This window comes from Mirounga angustirostris, unplaced genomic scaffold (genome assembly GCF_029215605.1).
Source record: "Mirounga angustirostris isolate CCGP_5_RB_7025 unplaced genomic scaffold, mMirAng1.0.hap1 SCAF_13, whole genome shotgun sequence".
Taxonomy (NCBI): Eukaryota; Metazoa; Chordata; class Mammalia; order Carnivora; family Phocidae; genus Mirounga; species Mirounga angustirostris.
The window spans coordinates 34,927,109-34,947,079 of NW_026991721.1; the positions used below are offsets into that span (position 1 = coordinate 34,927,109).

Consider the following 19,971-nt stretch of genomic DNA (forward strand, 5'->3'; position numbering starts at 1 on the left):
AGATTAAGATAATCTTGTATTTATGACCTTCTAAGGAAGGGTTTTTTCTCAGTTAGTGTTTTAGTAATTGTGTTATCTTTAAGTAAGAGCTAAGTCAATAGTCCTAACGAGCCTCAAGTGACTCAAAATTGTTCTTTGCGTGGACAGGTTCATTATGGCCATATGAAAACACCGCTGCTCTCTGAATGGACAGAAAACTAAGGGATAAACACTAATATAATTAATATACTATGTATATTTCACTGTATGTTTTATAGAATCATATGCATAAATGCATCTACTTATGTAGTAAATATGACCCCCCCTTGCAGCCTCAAAAGAGATATGGCAAATTTTAAAATATGCCAATGTTAAAAATACAAACATAAGAAACACAAGACGGCAATGCAGAGACAGTCAGGCAATCACTCCCCTAGTGTGTTTGAGATTCTGACTATAAGCACTTAGTACTTAATCCAGGTGTTCAGAGCAAACTAAAGTTAAAATATTAGCAGCAACAACCATATGATCACTTGAAAACCAATACCTCTAAGCATTTTTGAGTCATAACTCTCAGCTCCTTATAGTGAGTGAGTGCAGAATGACAATTAATTATAGTCCAAGCCACAAATCAAAAAGTACTAGCCAAAGTGTATACATATCAATAAGACTTTTTTTAGCTTGTCCATTCAGTTTAGAAGAATAAATAGGGAGATAACATGTAACGAAAGGTGCATATGGTCTTCATGTGAAATTTCAGTTCCTAAACTCAGTAGAATGGGAGGTGAAGGCTTCTAGGGAAAACAGAGACAAGGAGAGCGGCCTTTTTAAAATCAGTTTACTCCATCAGGGTGGAAATGGACCCCTAGCAAGCTGAAGGATAAGAATTTCAATGAAAACATATTAATGGATATTTTCCTTTTCTGACAAATAGTTTTAGTTTCCAATTTATGCAGTGATAGTAAGTTTGTTTTCAAAAGGATTTGAAAAAAATGGGCCACTTTTAAAGTAAAACCTGTTATACGCACCTAATGAATCGTTGAACACTACATCAAAAACTAATTATGTACTATATGCTAGCTAATTGAACATAATAATAAAAATAAATAAAAATTAAAAATAAAGTAAAACCTGTTGTAAAAAAAAAACAGTGTAAATTACCTGTGGACAGTGTAAAAAGAGAAGGAGATTAGTGTAGTTAATTACAACACTGTTCTACAGCACGTGTTATAGCTGAGTGATGCCATAACTTGCTGGGCCAATCAGGAATGACCATATTCTCTTATTGCAGCCTCACTCAGAACATCAGAAGCATGAAACTGAATGTGTCCAATATGTGTATGCTGTGTTCACTGGTATTAAATTCAAATGCTATCACTCAGGACTTCGATGTAATTCTTTTCAGTAAAGCAAATCTCATTTCCTCCATAAACAATACATGAAAAGACTTTCACCAAAAGGAAACTATTTTCTGAATAGAAAAACAGAACATCAAAAAATACCTTAAATGTCCAATGTGATATAAATTTATCTTATTCATAAATATGGATATCAAATTCTCTGACCAATGACTAAATATGGAAGACCTGACACAAATAGACATATGTGATACATATTTTTGCTTAAAGATTTTAGGCTACATTATAGGGAAAAGTATCTAATTTATTAATCATGTGTTTGCCAACACTTCTAAAATAAAAAGCAATAATTATGTAAATAAATGAAGCCCTAGGTTTTGATTCTAGGCTCTAGGAACTAACACTCTCAAGAAGTCTGAGTCTCAAGAAAGGCTATCCTGAGAAAGGTCAACCTAGTAAAATTTATGGGTTTTTTTTTTTTTTAAAGATTTTATTTATTTATTTGACAGAGAGAGACACAGCGAGAGGGAACACAAGCAGGGGGAATGGGAGAGGGAGAAGCAGGCTTCCCGCGGAGCAAGGAGCCCGATGCGGGGCTTGATCCCAGGACCCTGGGATCATGACCTGAGCCGAAGGCAGACGCTTAACGACTGAGCCACCCAGGCGCCCCCAACCTAGTAAAATTTAAACACATCTGTAGAGATGCCAAATTATTATTTTTTTAATGTACTAAAACGAAAGAAGGCAGCATATGTTATTTTTGTAATAAGACCAAGAGAACAATAAGCAAATACTAGGGCAACTCTCTTAGTGAGGCCATTCTTCCAGATTTGTTCTCAAAAACCTAATTGTCATATATCATTATATTTTTCTCATTGTCATTACAAAGCAAAATAGCAATTACTACCTGGAAATTTTTAAAAAATCAATAAACATGGCCCTAAAGTTAGATTAAAAAACAAAATGATCAACATTATTTTTGAAGGCTAATTATGATCAAACTTTTCTTCAAATAACATGTTGTAGAGCCTCAAAAAAATTTGTCATATGAATAACTTTCAGTCAAAAGTTGACATTAAGAAAACTTTACACTGACAAAATTTATACTGGGTTATCACTGATGTTGAGTATTGTTATGAATTTTCATTGATGGTACTTGCTGTACACATTCCTTCTGCTCCACAAAACAAATAACAAGCAAGATATTTTAACTTATTCAAATGAGAGAATACAGTTCCTTTGAATCATAACCTCTGTTCTTTAAAAAATGACTAAAAAATATGGAAGAAAAATACTATTAATTTCTAGGAATATATGAGTGCTATATTTTCATCTTTCTTAATTTTGAAAAGAAGAATCTTGGTCTTAGGAAATGTCACAAACTTATTTTGAGATGAAATTATCTTGATTATTCACAAAAAAAGATCACAAGTGAAAAGCATGAAATGTTACTTTGAGCCACTAATAACAACCTAAAACTGCTCATGATATCTTGTCCGATTTTTCATTAGTAAAGTGGACATTACTGATCATAAATGATTGTAAAGTGGACACATACTACCAGAACATTCATTGGCACACATTCATGCTTCCTTATTCTAACCCAGAGAACGAAATAAGAAATGGCAGTCATTAGTTAACCATGCCATTGTAATGAGTTTGCATTCTCACTCTGGTTCATGACCCAAACTTCTTGAAAAAATCATATTCAAGGCATTTGAAAAGTTACCAGGACCAATAGGACGATCATTTCCCAAACTTGGGATATGGAAGACCAGGGCAGAATACTCTTTCTTTTTCCCATGGGGTTTGGAGCCTGGGGGCAGGGGGCGCGGTGTTTAGTTCCTTTGAAACTAAATTTATAAATAAAAAAAGGAATTTGACTTTTCTTTTTCTCATTGTATTCGATCTCTATGATCTGTTTGGTGTGTGTGTTTGTTTATATGTAGAAAGAGAAAGATAGTTCTATTTATTTAGCCCTCAGTAGTAATTATGTATAATATATTAACAATGTTCATACCTCCTATCTTCAAATCCAACTGTATGCAGCATAAGGAAAGTTCCTGCTTAGTTACAGGTCATATTTCCCCTGTAATTCCCAACTCAAGTCCTGAATAGTCTCAGAAAGGACAAGATATCAAGTGAAAAGTAAAACTTTACCCTAATGAAGAGGATCTTTTCTCCCACTCGGTATCTTCCTTGAGAGAGCCTCTCCACACAGAATTTGTTTGGGCATTTGCAAGGAGGATCTTCAGAAATTCGCTTCACCTGAAAAAGAAGGCAGGCAAGTTCAATTTTCCTTAATCAGGTTCCATTTAGATTAATTTGTTCCGTGAGTTCAAAGGCCCCTGGACCATTAATGTTTTTAGATTTGTTCTGTATCAAACTATGGACTTGAGGATAATGATGAACAAATCAATTGGCAGTGTAGGAATAATGAGCTAGGTTCTCATTTGGGGAGAATTAAAAAGATTGTGTACATTGTGTTGCCAAGATAAACATATTGAAAGCTAGAATAGAATGTATGTTAACAGGGCAAAATTTCCTCATTATAATTTTAATGATATTAATTTTACCATTTTCAAAATAAGTGAGAATTAAATTGTTATTTTTTAAAAAAACAAGCCTACTGTTTCATATTATTTTGAATTCTAAGATTTCCTTTAGGAAATGATCCCTACTTCACCCAGAGTCACCCAGCAATTCACTCCATGTCAATAATTCTCACCTACCAAAACCTACTTTTGTGGCAGTATCTTAAAATTTACATGTCATTTGGAATCCATGTCTGAATATCAGATTTCATCTCTATTTTATCTATCTCCGTACTCCTTAAAAAATACATAGTCTAAGTGATATGAACCACATTCTGGGGTAGGGTGGGTTCAGTGAATGTGGGCGGTTCTCAGAGTTCCTCTATGTGTATTTCTTTCTAAATGTATTTGTAAAAATGTTTTTAAAGTAAAAGTGTATGTACATATAAATATATATATATAAATTATATTCAGTTTATACCATTGCTAATTTATACCATATCTTTTCACCACAATAAGGGCTTCCATGAAAAAGGAGGATGGAAAGAAGGGAGAGAGGAAAGGAAGGGAGGGATGGAGAAAGGACTTTGGCCATCCAGCAGAAAATCAGTCAGCATCATAAAAACACATTTTAAGAGACCCAGACGTGGCACATTTTAAGAGACCCATGCTTGGCACACCTTCACTGCCACATAGGAACTGGGCAAGGCAGTAAATTGGTGTTCAAGTAGTTCCTCTGCTAAGACAAGACAATCATGATTATGTATGGTAAGTGTTTCCATCTTGAAGTGTTCTTAGATGAAACACAGAAACTATTGGTATTAAATGAAAGAAAATACAAGAAACCTATTCTCAAGTGACCTGCCCTTCTCCATTGCCTTCCTAGCTTTGAAAATGGACTGGCTTTTTAAAATCAAGGGCTTTTTTGTAGTTGTGTGAGAGGTGGAGGCAGAAATGGAAGAGACAAGGCCAGACTGTGGGTAGTGGAAATATATTGTTAAGTCAACAGTGACAGAAGACATCTGTGCTTCTTATATTACCTTGGGATAAGTCAGTCTGGCAGGTGTTCTGTTTTTGGCCAGGAACTCAGCCAATTTTCTGCTGAAATAGGATTTCAAGAGGAGCCTGATTACTCAGAATTATACTATCTCTCATCCCCAGACTGAGGAAGTTGATGGAGAAGAGGAAGAAAGTAAGAATGGTTTCTTAGAACTGTATTCAATTCATTGTGTGGGACTGCGCTCACCGTGAGTAAAGGCAAACAGAGAACTCAACACAACCCTGTTTTTTTAAATCACAGCTGATTCCCTCTATCAGGACATCTGGAGAATATATTAATCTGAATGGACTCCACATTCAGTGTGTGTCTCTGATGCTATCTTGATTAAAAAATGTGGCATGGATTATCTGCAAAAAGGGTCACCTATTTTTTTTTTCAATTTTCCACAATTTCCCTAAGGAAATTTGAGGATACACCGAAAGTTTCAAACTGGTAGTTATTGTTGAAACAGTTCATGGAATATGATATCTTAGGTCAGCTTTTCTTTCTCTTTATTCTTTTCTCTTCTTTTCCCCTTCTTCTTCTTTTGCTCCCCCTCTTTATTCTCCTTCTTTTCCTTTCTTTTTTTTTTTTTGATGAAATAAAAGAGTAAAAATAGCTAATATTATTAACAAAACACAGGGACTTTGCAAGCAATCTCTATCTTATACCCCTATTCTATAGCACACACTGCCGCTCAAGAATTTCAACTCCCCAATGGCTGTTTATGCCTCACACAGAGCGAAGCACTCGCCACAGGAACTCTTTCCTTTTTATATTTGACATATGAAGCTCTGATTTAAACCATGGGTGAGGCCCAAGTTATTTTTCTCTTTGTTCCGCTGTCCCTGAAACAAAACACACCAATGAAAAACTATCACTTAACCAGAATGTGAATATTTCAATGCAATTTCCCCAAACGTAGAGTGAAGGAGCCTGCAAGAGACTGCTGTGGCCAGATAAATCTGGAAAACTCCAGGTTAAACAAGACCCTCTCAGAGAACTCATTATTGCCTTTGATATGCCAGCGTGCATTGCCAAACTCTAGACAGGGACTATGGTAAGCTATATTTCTCAAACTAACATAACCACGGAATTCTTTTCCCCATGGGGCCTCTGGCGGTGTGTTTGATTAAACATTATTTGAGAAATGCTGGTTTAAAGACTTTCAGAACAGAGTATTCTAGCTGGCAATAGTACAGAAATATCCATTTGACACATTTCCTACATTCAATTAAAACCCCTTAGCTAAACAGATGGTTATGTTCCCAAACTCCACTTAGTAAAGCTTACAGGGGGTTTGAAGCTCTCCCAAAATGCCCTTCATGGTTTGCAGGTGAGATAACAGAACTTGGAGTAGAAAGAACCACCACAGAGCAACAGTCATGCCATTTTATTTATTTGTTTGTTTGTTTGTTTATTTATTAAAGATTTTATTTATTTGAGAGAGAGCAAGAGAGAGTGAGAGAGAGCATGAGCTGGGGGAGAGGCAGAGGCAGAGGGAGAAGCAGGCTCCCAAGGAGCAGAGAGCCCGATGCGGGACTCGATCCCAGGACCCTGGAATCATGACCTGAGCCGAAGGCAGACGCTTAACCGACTGAGCCACCCAGGCGCCCCAACAGTCATGCCATTTTATTTTTATTTTTATTTTTTTTTTAAGATTTTATTTATTTATTTGCGACAGAGAGAATGAGAGACAGATAGCCTGAGAGGGAGGAGGGTCAGAGGGAGAAGCAGACTCCCTGCCGAGCAGGGAGCCCGATGCGGGACTCGATCCCGGGACTCCAGGATCATGACCTGAGCCGAAGGCAGTCGCTTAACCAACTGAGCCACCCAGGCGCCCCAACAGTCATGCCATTTTAAAGAGAGTACCCATCTCATTCTACTCCTCAACTGGAGTACCGGCAAGACTTTTCCAAAATCCCTTCCATACTTTTTGCACCACCTTCTCTCTCCCGTCCTTTCACTCCCCTACTCAAGGGAAGGGGGATGAGAGATGGCCACACGTGGGACAAGCTGGTGAAGAAAAGGACCCAGTTGCTTCTAGCTACTTCTCCCAGGTTCATGTAAATGGCGTCAAGTGGCAATCTCTCCACCGTCTGCCAAGCTACAGCAAGGCTGAGGAGTACACGTACTTCCAGAGCACATGGCTTTTCTTGATAAACAGGTAAAGGCAGAAGCTTTTTTAAACTTTTATTACCTACATTGGTAATTTATCCAGTATGCATGCCACTGGATAGATATAGATGAATAAAATCTGATACTGTCATCGAGACCAAGAACCACACCTAGAGAAGAATGGGCATTTATGCCCAAGAAGGCACATACCTCATTAAATATACACAAAACTTTGGGGCATCAAGAACTAATTTGTCAATTTTGCCTGGGATAAGAGCTACTGATAAAAACTTTATACAGGAGGCTGTGCAATCTGAATTTTAAAAGATGAAAAAGCACTTATATGAATATTCAAAGGCTGAGTAAGCAGAAGGCTGATGAGGAAGGCAAGTGAGGAAAAACATAGGATATAAAATTACCTTAGAAATCTGGGATTAGCAGACATGTTTACAATGGATACATCAGAATGCAAGAATAAGTCCACAGGGTAAAAAGTCCAGGAAAGACAAAATGGGCCAGAACATGGAGGGCTTATGTGGCATGTCAATGAGTTTGGGCGTTACCCTGGAATGTGAAAGGGAACCCCTATATAATTTTAATCAAATCTGAGTTGCATTTTTTGCTGATCATTCTGGTAGCAATAATGTTAAGGGGGAGAATTTCAAGAAGAGAATGGTAAACAGTATCAAACACCAAAAAGTGGTCTCATAATTTGCAAACTAAAAAATTCATTTGAGAGGCGCCTGGGTGGCTCAGTCGGTGAAGTGTCTGACTCTTGATTTCAGGTCAGGTCATGATCTCAGGGTCTTGAGATCCAGCCCAGCCTCGGGATCCAGGCTCAGTTCCAATTCTGTTTGTCCCTCTCCCTCCCCTTCTCTTCCTCTTCCCCGCATGTGCTATCTCTCTCTCTCTCTCTCCAGCTAGAATAAATAAATAAAAATAAAATCTTTTAAAGAAATTCATTTGATTCAGTGATTCATTCATTGAAAGGCTAAGGGTGAAGTTGGCCAAAACTCTGCCTCTAATGCATCGGAGAAAGTGAACGGAGGTGACATCTAAGAGGAAAAGAACAAAAATCAAGTACAGTAGCCCCAGAGAAACACATTCATAAGAAAGTCTAAAGGAACATCCTACTCTAAAGTAAGCTTAATCGGAAAAGTATAACCAGGAGAGAAGGAACATTATTCTCATCAATATATAAATAATATGTCATTGCCTACTGTTAATACAATATGTTGTTCAATTTCCTTACACAGTAAAAATGAAATACTATGACAAGGAAGGGATGTGACCAATCCTAAAAACAATCCTGTGATTTTAAAATCCTTTTAGACGGCATTGGATTAAAATGCCCTTCCTAGTCTTTAATTCCTGAGTGGATTGAACAAAAGAAATGAAATTAAACTGATATTGGCTAAAATACCTTGGCAAGGTAAGTTTTAACTTGGCTGCCCTTAGAAATGGAAATTCTCAATCTGTCAAATTGTTGTACTTCTGCTTCTCTGAATCTGCAGTATAGGCCATAGTGTCACATGGGGAAAAGCAAAAGATGAGGCAATCTGTCTTCCACATCCTATAGTGTCAGTCAGCCATTTTCCCAGCTCTTTGCAGCTCAGACCCTAGAGAAGGAAACTCTCAGCTATGGGCCAGCATTGCTTTTCAGTCCTGCCTATTCCATATAAGTGCATTATGGTTGGTGCTAGTTTCTGAGGACCTTTCCATGTAGGAGACATACTTCAGTCTATCATCCCTGAGGTAACTATTTTTTGAACAATTGCCCAAGTACTTTTGAGATTTGCACTCAGTCTGTGTGCTGGGAGGTGAATGCATGCACACAATCAAACACACTTCTTATAACCAAGAACTACTTTTAACAGACAGCAGAGGAGCCAGAGAGTTTTAATTCATCCAGGTTACTCTTCCTCCCAGAATCTGTTTGCTGTGATTATGAGGGTCTATGAAAACATTCCCTAATCTGCCAAAGATAGTAACCTGCTAAGGAGAGAGGTGGGGACCCCAGATAGTTAGCAAAACTGAGTTGGAATCTAAGCTCCTCTCCCCTCAGCAGGTGATTCAATTCCTGCTTCAGTTTCTCCAACAAGAAAGGAGCCTTATGATAACAAGAGCCCTTGAAAAACAATGATAGATCCTGGCCCAGAGCAGGCATGTAGCAAAGGGCAACTCTGTTCTCTGTGGTATGTTGGTGTTCTCTTCTCCTGCCTCTGGCTTCTTATTTGTGAAACAAAGAACCATGAACCAAAACGATCAAGGTTGAATGTTTGCAAAGATAATTTTTAGGAAGTTAACTTATTATCCTAAAATTTTAGATACTACTCAGTAGAATTCAGTGACGCATTATTTTAAATGACTGGCTCAGGTTCGAATCTCAAATGACTACTACTACTGTTGTAGGACTACAAACTTTTTCATAGGATTTAAAAATGAATTTCAATGAAATTGAAATAGGTAAAGGTTAGATTGACAAGAGATTGTACAGAATGAGTTTTGAAATTCAAAAAAGACAAAGGGCTGGTAAGAAATCCAACCAATTTCACTTACTGCATCATCCAGTAAGTTTCCTGTACTCTTTTTTCCAGAAGATTTTGATGAAGGAGAAGGTGAAGGAGAAGGAGCAGAAAATGTTTCTTCTTGTTCAATCTCTTTTTCCAATTTTATCAAACCAGGAGGTTCCACACCATACCTTTTAAAAGACACCAGATCAATACACACGCATAACTTATAATAACACACTTACCATATGTTACATTTGATCATAAATGCCATAGGACCAAATTGCTGACTTTTCAAAACTAACTTTCTCTGGCACTGAAATGGTAAGTTCTTAAACTGGCCTCCTTTTAAGCAGGAAAAAACACATATATCTGATTTTGATATAGATACATACATATACACTTATGTTTAGATATGTATATAGACACATGAATAGACACCTGACATATTAAGAATAAAAATACTCCATGTAATATATTGAGGCAATAACATGAATTATCATGTAAAATTTAGTCTTCAGCTTTTAAATTTACTAGCTTAGAGGTTTGTAATTGAATTCCTATTTTTTTAAGATTGATTGATGATTGATTTGACAGAGAGAGACAGAGCGAGAGAGGGAACACAAGAAGGGGGAGGAGGAGAGGGAGAAGCAGGCTTCCCGCTGAGCAGGGAGCCCGATGCTGGGCTCGATCCCAGGACCCCGGGATCATGACCTGAGCCGAAGGCAGACGCTTAATGACTGAGCCACCCAGGAGCCCCGAATTCCTATTTTGAACACAAGCTTGTTAAAGATGAAAATAGCAATCCCCAAAATGAACATCCTTAAATGATTTAACAGAGAAGAAATTCACTGTTAATTGTACACCTCCTCCGAGCCCAGAATGATGTAGTGTGGGGTTATACTGTGTCATAGGTTATACACTTAAAAACAATGTAATGAAAGCATGTATGGGGGTACAGTGAAAGAAAATGAATAAGAGCGAATAGAGAAATAGTTTAGAATAACAATGTTAAAAATTATGTGTTGTAAATTATCAATATTATAGAAGTTCAAAAAGATGTCATTGTTATTGTCATTCTTATCTCCCATAATCATATTTTTCTTAGGCTAAATTTTAAATTGGTTTGGTTTCTTAGATGCATATCAGTCTACCTAGGTGGAGAAGACCAAAGATAATTCCAGAATTTGAGAGTGTGAAGGACCTTTGGGATCATCTAGTTACACTCTTACATTTTTACAGAATAAAGAATAAATATCCAGAAAGGGTACAGAATTAGCTAGGAGCAAGACAAAGATGCAAATCCAGATTTTCTCAGTGTAGGGCGGAAGCTCTTTTTCTCTGACCTTTTAATCAGGTGATTACATGTTAGAAAGGAGAGGAAAAAGTCATTTGGAAAGTTGAAAAATAGGTTATGGATAATCTACAAAGAAAATAATCTACACAGAGAGAATAAATATGTAAACAGTATGTCTACTACCTCAGAGTGAATAATACATTTAAAAGATCATTAAATGCAAAAGCTTAGATTATTGTCCTGTTCTAATGGCTTGTAATTTTAACTCACATCATCACACATGTGTTCAGGATACACTTCCAGAGGAAGCAATTTCTCCACTCTTGATGTTTTGTTCTTGTCGAGGGTGCTAAATTAGTTCAATTGCCGGCCTCTCTCTTTCATTACTCACTCTTCTCCAACAAGATGAAGGGATTTATCAAATTGTAAAATCTAAGAATCAGCTGAGCATGCTTGACTCAGTTCACCCTTCTTCTAGGGAAGAAGCTACCCCCAGAAAGACCTCCATAGAAAACTCCACCCTATCCATCTTTGTTTGTAATTAGGTAGTTAATTGGCCTATTTCTGGAGGTCAATTAAAGACACTAAACATGTCTCCCAACTTGGATCTTTTTTTATTTATTTTTTATTTTTTTAAATTAACATATAATATATTGTTTGTTTCAGAGGTACAGGTCTGTGGTTCATCAGTCTTACACAATTCACAGTGCTCACCATAGTACATACCCTCCCCAATGTCCATCACCCAGCCACCCCATCCCTCTCACCCCCCTCCACTCCAACAACCCTCAGTTTGTTTCCTGAGATTAAGAGTCTTTTATGGTTGGTCTCCCTCTCTGGTTTTGTCAATTTGGATCTTACCAGTAGATATTTGATGTTCCATCTGCAACTCTTTTATTTCATTTTCAATTTTTTTTCAGAATTTAGAGGGTAAGGATGCATGCTGTGTCAGAAGCTCTTTAAGAGCTGAAAACTTAGAATTTAGTACAAAACGGTTTAGGCTATCATAACTCAACTGAACAACTGCTTTTTTGAGAACCGTCACTAATGAACAGAATAATTTTTAGTTAAATAAATCATTAGCTAAAAGACCTAGGCACCATTCATATTTCTAATGTTTTATATATATTATCCAGTTAATGAGATATAATGGAAACATGCACTAGACTGCAAATCTGTATCAGTAGAGACCAGTGTCTAATTCATAGCATTCCAAGAGCTAGCGTAGATCCTGGCACACAGTACGTACTTAAAGAGTTGCCATGTGAATGGAAAAAAAATACCATAGTATCATATAAGAATAATTTTCGGTTCCAAATATGAATTTGATTTCATTGTTCTGGATCTTTAGTTGCATGTCACTTTATTTTTTTAAGGTTTTTTAAATTAATTAATTTATTTATTTATTAATTTATTTATTTAGAGTGCACATGAACAGGGGGAAGGGCAGAGGGAGAGGGAGGGAGAATCTTAAGCAGACTCCCCAGATGAGTACAGAGCTGGTGGAGGGGCTTGATCTCACGACCCTAAGATCATGAGGTGAGCTGAAACCAGGAGTCCGACAATTAACTGAGCCATCGAGGTACCCCAATTGCATATCACTTTAATAAAACATGTCAATATTAAGTGCACATAAATGCTTTACCAAAAGTTTTTCCAGAAGATTTTAAACCCTATCCAAAACTAAACCAAATACATTTTTTTTCTTTCTAGTACTTCATTAATTACACTGAAGTCAACCCAGCATCTCATTACTGTTGACAAGTACTAACAACACTCACATGGAGATTTGTGTATCATTCTTCCCTGAAGTAGACTTGAGCTCACTGTGCCATTAACCTACTTTTTAAATGTAGCAAATCACTTAACCTCTAAAAGTCTGTTTTCTATCAGGAAAGTAGAAATGAAAATGGCCTGCCCCAGAGGTCTGATGTCATGGTGTGGGGAGGGAGGGAGGATGGTGGAACAGTGGCTGCTATTGAACATCTTCAATGTACCCAGCACAGCTGGGCATCCTGACACACATTATTTCTGAGCCTCCTTGAAAGTTCAATGTAAAATGGAAATTCTAACTCCTGTGTTTTAATGTTGTGGGCGCCTGGGTGGCTCAGATGGTTAAGCGTCTGCCTTCAGCTCAGGTCATGATCTCCAGGTCCTGGGATGGAGCCCCATGTTGGGTCCCTGCTCAGAGGGGAGTCTGCTTCTCTCTCTGCCTCTCCCCTGCTTGTGAGCTCACTCTCTCTCTCTGTCTCTCAAATGAATGAATACAACCTTAAAAAAAGTATCCATTACATGCTCAGTACAGTGGCTAACACACGGCACAGCCTCTGAAATTGTGTTGATAATGGATGTATCAAAGGTTTTACCACTAGGAACCTGCAGCACAAAGATGCTTTTGCCCAAGCTTTTTGAAAAATATATTATACCACCAAATGAAATAATATAAGGGCCTGAAAATTAAGATGTAAGGTAGTATTATTACTACTGTTTATATTATTACTATTGTTTGTATCCTTTACAAAGGAACTTATTCTAGGCTTTCTTTATATCAGTTTTCCTAGAATTATGAAACAGCAGAAATATCTCAGTGCTGGATATAGCAGAGCAAGTTAGAAACTCAGCTTTGCTCCTAACTCGCTGGCTGAACTTCTTCAGTAGGCAACTCTTTTTAATCTGCCTAGACTTCTTTGAATACTTAGTCCATCAAGGTACAAAATTTTGTTATATTTAATGTTCTTAAGAGAATAACACAAACTGGACAGTGAAGCTAGAGGAATTTAACACACTAGAATTCACGGCCAATTAAAAGTTAATCATAAGTTAAAACATCATATTCAAATGTATAAATTAAGCCAGTTGGAAAATATGATTTCACTTGTAATTGTCGGTGGATTCAGGCCACCTTTCAGGAATAGGCTCCATAATTTTTTACTTTTCTTTTTTTTCTTTCTCTCTTTCTCTCTCTCTCTCTCTCTCTCTTTTTTTTTACAAAGTAAAATAATAATATGTTACGAGAGGAACAACAGGTTTTGCCATGTCTGATACAAAGTAGACTAAGTTTGAATGAAGTTGGTAACAAAGTCATGCATGAAAAGCCTTGCCCTGAGATTTTTCTTTATCTGGGAATGCTGAAAATTAGCTTTGCCACTGAACACAGGGAATCAACACTAAGCTCCAAATCTCTGCTTATATTGGCTTTTAAATACTTCAAGCTGCCTAGGGTAGAGTCAGCCAGCCCCAAAATGCACACTTAAATACGATTCATTGGCTTCCTGTCTGTCTGGAGATGTCAACAGACTGTAAATCATGACATTCCCCTGGGCCTGGGGGCTCACACCTGCAAACCAACTTAGTCACCAAATAGGTCTTTTTTTCTACTCTCCAAAAGGTTGCTTTATTCTGATTTCCATGATTAAGTTCTATACCACTTCATGTTTCTACTTTGTCTGTAAGGTTTTCACAAATCTATACTATTTTCTACTCCTTTCCAGCTACAAGATTTTTGAGTTTTGGGAGAGAGAGTTTGTTGTTTTCACACTGAATAAGAGTCAAACTAAAGATAGCAAGAAGGTTGAATCCACTAAAACCAAACCCTCACATCTGTATACCCCAGTAACAGGAGAGTAGAGTGAATAATGAAAGGGCAAGAAATTTGGTTTTGTCTCATTGAAAAAAAAAAAGCAAAGTGCCAGGGAAAGTGTCTTCTGGTTAATGACTTTATGAAGAGGTTCTAGGAATGGCTTTTTCATTTTTCTGGCACATGACATGATTTTTGAGATTGGTCTAGATGACATAATTGAGCTTTCAAACTGAGCCCTGAACTAGAGAATTTATTCAAACTATTTAGTAGACTAGAGTTTTCAAACAAAAGACATCTGGGACCTATTTCAGTAGAGTTAGGGGGACACATTTTAGAAACTCCCCCTTCTTAAGGCAGATAAATTTATAGATAAACAGATGAGTTTATAGTTAACAGTTTATAGATTCTTGCAAGATAGTTTTGCCCTATTTTTATTCTGTTTTGAAGTAATTTAAAGAGAGGTTTACATTTGGAAGGAAATTTCACCCACGTGAACACATGTGATATTCTTAGCAGTCAGAGTCAAGTGCTTTAAATAGGATGTGTTAATTAATAAACCTTGTATAAGAATATTTTTATTTTAAGCAACACTTCAGTAGGCCATGGATTGAAATAGACTAACAAAAATGTTCACCAAGTATATTTCTTTCAAATGGTCATAAATTTTGTTCAAAATTAAGGAAGCACTCAAAAATAATAATATAAAAACCTCCACTAAGATATTAATTATTGATTATGGCCCCAAACCAAAATATCAGAAGTTTTTAACTTTTAGCATAAAGCTAATCTTAATTCTGTAGTCTGTAAAAAGGCTGACTTCATAGGAACATATTTCAGCAATGAATGTCAAAGCATTGTCATTAAAGAGATCTTTCAGGTTTTATTGACCTGCTTTTGCTGAGCGTTTTACTTTTCAAAATGAGAACAAGCATATTTTACACTCAGAAACTGACATGGTTTCTGAAATATTAACAACGGGATTTCACTCTCCAGTGATGATAGCTCTATTTAGTCGAAAATAAAAGGAAGTTTTACCCATGAGAACAAAAATAAGTGGTCTCATTCTCCCATCTCAGATTTCAGAGAAGCCCACACAGCTCTCAAAGGAGCTTCACTGAGTGTCCCCAGGCAGGAAAACATGGCAGAGAATCAGAAACATTTTGAGAATCATACCTGAAGTGATGTTGATGTTTTTAAGATGACATTTGTGTAATTTTAAGGAGTTAATGTTTGAATCAAATATACAAAAGCATCATCTGTCAGTGATTATTAAAAGAATGCTCACAACTCATAAGATTATACCGGGAACTCCATTATGGTCAAAACTCATCTAGTGTGTGTACAGATTAATGTACTGATTCCTAAGAGCTCTCCCCAAATCAGTTCTAGTTTTGGCTAAAGATGTCTTAACTCAATAATTTATGTAATCCTCTATGGAGGCGTGGGGCGAGGAGGAAGCACAAAATAAAGATGCAGACATAGTTTTAATACGTTCAAAGAAAAATTTAGGAGTCAAATTAGATCAGGTGGATGAATTTTGCTTTTTTCCCTTTAACTAATATGCTCCAACATACAGTGTAGGGAGTGAAATTTGGGTTTATTGGGTTGCTGTCTCTAAAGCACAAATGAACTTCCATTCGATAAAAAAAAAAATCTTCAAATGTGTACAGATAGAAACTTAAGTAGACATTTATATTTAAATGCTCAATCTATCCAGTTGGTATTCAACTGTTTTACCTTATGCTGCACACAACAAAAGTAACACCTTGAATGATCTCAGCATATTTTCTGGTTTTCTGTGTAAGTGCAGTATTTCACATCACTCAAGTAAGTGAAGAAAATAAATAACAAGGTTTATAAATTGAGTATTGTAACATAAAGCTTATCTTAATCCTTAGATAATTCCTTTGTGAAATTAGTAATATTTTTGTAATATGAATAATTACTGCTTTCACCAGCTTACATGGTTATAAGTGTGGTCAGAAATGGAGCAACCCATTCTTATCATCAGTAACGATGATGGTGACGATGATGATGATGATAATAATAATAATAATAATAATAACAGCAGGATGAAAATTTGAGGGGTGATGGATAGATTGATGGCATAGATTGCAATATGGTTTCACAGATATACACTTATCTCCAAACTCATCAACCTGTCATTAAATATGTACAGCATTTTGTATGTCACCCAATAAACTGGTTAAAAAAAAAAAAAGAATAAAGAAATGGAGCAACCCAGAATCTCAATTTCAAAGTAATTGGGGGAAAAAAAACCCCACAAAACTTGAAATGATCCTTCCCCATGAAATTGACCAGGCCATTATAATTCTCTGTCATTAAAATTAAGATTTTAATTTTTTTTATATACTATGGCAAGGGGCAATTTATGCCAGACTTGAAGCTGAAGGAATGGGGATTTCTAAAGGGATTTTGTCACTGGGTAGCATGTCTCCTTTGATAACTCTGTCATAGTTAAAAAGTCTGGTTCAGCTGGATTCCTAATCACAGTGTTCCAGTAATAAAAAGTATAATTACAAAAAATAAAATAAACCCAGAAAACAGGCAAATAATACAAACTAAACAAGAGGATAATGACATCTCATGGCTAATTCTGCAGATGGTGTAACTCCTTCTCTTTACCTGCATATCACGGCTTTCAGAATCATGATGCTGATTTGATTCATATATTTAGATTATTAAAACTACAAAATGGAATCTGGCACTTTAGAATATTCTTGCAGTATAATTAAAATAAACAACTGAACAAAAAGTGTTCTGCCTAATCTGTTAAGTAGGAGCCATCCATGTTTCTCTCTAACATTTCATGGCAACTGCTCATTTATTGAGATTTTACTTTGTGTGTCTTCCTTCCCCCGTATTTTTAATTTCCCCCTTTTTAGGGGCTATCTGTAGAGTCCAAAGGATATCTATTCCTCTGACTCAAGGTTGTTTGCCCAAGACTGGGTGGCTTAGCAGAGTCCTAGAAGCAACTGATACATTTGTCTCGCTCCCTCATAGAACCCAGGAAGGTGACGGCTCTGTAGGTGAGTGGGGTCCAAAGGAGGAGTTGGACACTACAAGCTCAAACTAAGTCCCAGCAGTAGAGACTTGAGTGGACAGAGGACTAGGGGACCCTCTCACAAGGCCTTCACACAGTATCTGGAGCAGTATGGGAGAGAATGGGGAAAACTCCAAACGTCTCAAATTGGCTTTTTCACTTTGAGTGGAGTCTCAGTCATATTTAATTTGAATTTTTTTTTTAAATTAAAGAATCTTCCTCGTACACACTTATTGTGGTAAAGTAAAATTCATACCTGACATACAATTTGTTGAGATTATGTTGGCTATCATGTTTTATGGAATTTGGAGTTACTTCTGATTGCAGATTAACTTTCAATTGGATCAAAAACAAAAACAAACAAAAAACCCAGGTCTATTCGCTGGCAGCAACCTTTCTCCCTGTTGCTGTAATTTGCTGATGTGTACACCTTGTATCTTCTTTACCCTGATTATCTTTATAAATTTCTCTTTGAGAACTTTCACCCAGAGCTAGCTCTCCCTTTATCTCATTGGCTCATCTGATCTCTATCCTGAAAGTGTACTCAGATCTTGATGAAAAAAACATCTAATTAATTCTTAATTTAATTTTGAATCAAGACTTCTTCAACCACTTACATCCTCATTTCTAATTCTTTCAGCTTCACAGAACTGTCAGAAGATCTGTTTGGTCATTTGCAAGATAATGATAGATAAGATATGAAACCAAAGCAAGTCAGCTGAGGTAATAAAGTCCCTTTCTTTGTCTATTTAGCTATGATTATGACTTTTACAATTAATTCTCTTTTCCTAGAAGAAAATGATTCCATACATATCTTCACCTATGAAGGATAGTATTCTATGCCTTTCTCTAATCAAAATAGGGAGAATAATTGAAAAACTATCCCCCCACTTAGAAGTAGAAGCTAAAAGACCTGAGAGATGGGATGTTGAATGAGAGAAAATGAGAAAAAAGGAACAAAAGAGGAGACAGGTATTAAAATTATTAAATTTTAATAAATTCATTAAATATTAGATGATTTTAGGGATTACATTAAGAATTAATAATTATTATAAAGAATAAACAGGGAGAGAGGAGGTGAAGGAATTGGGAGAGAGAGACATAACAGGAACAGACTTTAGTGGAAAGAGTAATAGTCACACACAACTTCATGTACAAGACCCTCCCCCACCCCCCAAGAAAAGGATCGAGGGAAAATGTATTGGATGAGAGGATATGCTTTTAGTAAATGCTTATTAGACGTAGTGGCTTTGACATGATCGTGGGGCTAGGAATATTGGTAGCATGCTTTTAGTTTGAACAACTGCTCTTGAGATGTTTGTACTGATTATATTTGAAAAATTAGCTTCTCAATACCCAGGTTAAATTAACAATGAAAAGCCAGCAAGCTTCTCAGTTGCTTCAATGCTGAGATGGTCCACATCTTAACATAGTGGCAGCAGTTTGACCTACCTGGCTGCAATCCGGCCAAGCTCTAGCAAACAGAGACATACTTCTCTGGGTTGCTTGTGGAGGACTGAAAGACAAGACAGAGGTGGACACCTTTATAATAGAAGGAATTGTAAAACAGCTCAATCGTGAACAGGCTTGCCAATGACCTCTCATCCCTCATGCTTCCTGTAAATGAGCTAGTCTTCATTCTCACTTTCACAGAAACCATCCCATCCCACGGTACACTTAGCTCTACTGAAGTCTTAAAGCAGCTTTCAAAACTCTCTGCCTAACCTCCCTTCTCAAAGTCATGAGTCTCAGAAAATCTTACCCTGAGTAAATCCCATCCTGAAAGTGTTTTTCTTTTATTAGGTAATATTAGTAAGTCAATCTTGGAAATATAGGTAGCTGTCATTATGATATAAATAGTTGATATTTAAAAATATATAGCACACAGAAGACTATGGAGCAAGGCTGAACTCTTAAAAATCCTGAGTCTATCTTCACCAGTGATTTGAGCGAAATAATACAATGAATAAGGATAAAAATGATACACCACAGGCCATTGTTATCCTCCAAGCAGTGACATCAATGAGACTCTGAAACTTGATGTCCTCTCCTAATCAAGTCTGATTAAATGATACTTTAGAAAGATATACTTCCAACTGAATGGATTTGTAAATATGTATCAATATATACCAATAGCTAACTTTGCCCATAAAATGAGCAAATTAGAAGACTGTTCTTTGTATTGATCAGATTCTAATATAATCTGATTACTTAATAAATCTTGCTTTATGAATTGCTTTGGACACATTCAGTAATGCTGACAAATCATACTTGGATTTGTTGAGCCTACCAAAAGTGTATGTCCCGCTTATATTGCTCTCTTTTTAACAAGATTAGAGAATTTTAACAATATTGTTATATACCGCACCTAATAAAGCCAACAGATATTGAAAAAATATAATGTATTGAGAATGGTCTTTACATAGACAATATCTTGATAGAAGAAAATATTAGCTTACTGATAGCTTATTGATAAATTTTAAGAAAAAGAA

General features: G+C 36.5%; 1 protein-coding gene across 1 annotated transcript in view; it reads right to left on the reverse strand.

Moving 5' to 3' along the window:
- The window catches only part of GAS2 (growth arrest specific 2), a 128,087-nt gene that overhangs the window by 48,458 nt on the left and 59,658 nt on the right, over positions 1–19,971 (reverse strand). Inside the window, exons 5-7 of the mRNA XM_045894005.2 lie at positions 18,932–18,995; positions 9,588–9,729; positions 3,498–3,605 (exon numbers count right to left, since the gene is read on the reverse strand). Of these exons, the coding sequence (XP_045749961.1) occupies positions 3,498–3,605; positions 9,588–9,729; positions 18,932–18,995 (314 nt within the window). The remainder of the gene's footprint in view (positions 1–3,497; positions 3,606–9,587; positions 9,730–18,931; positions 18,996–19,971) is intronic.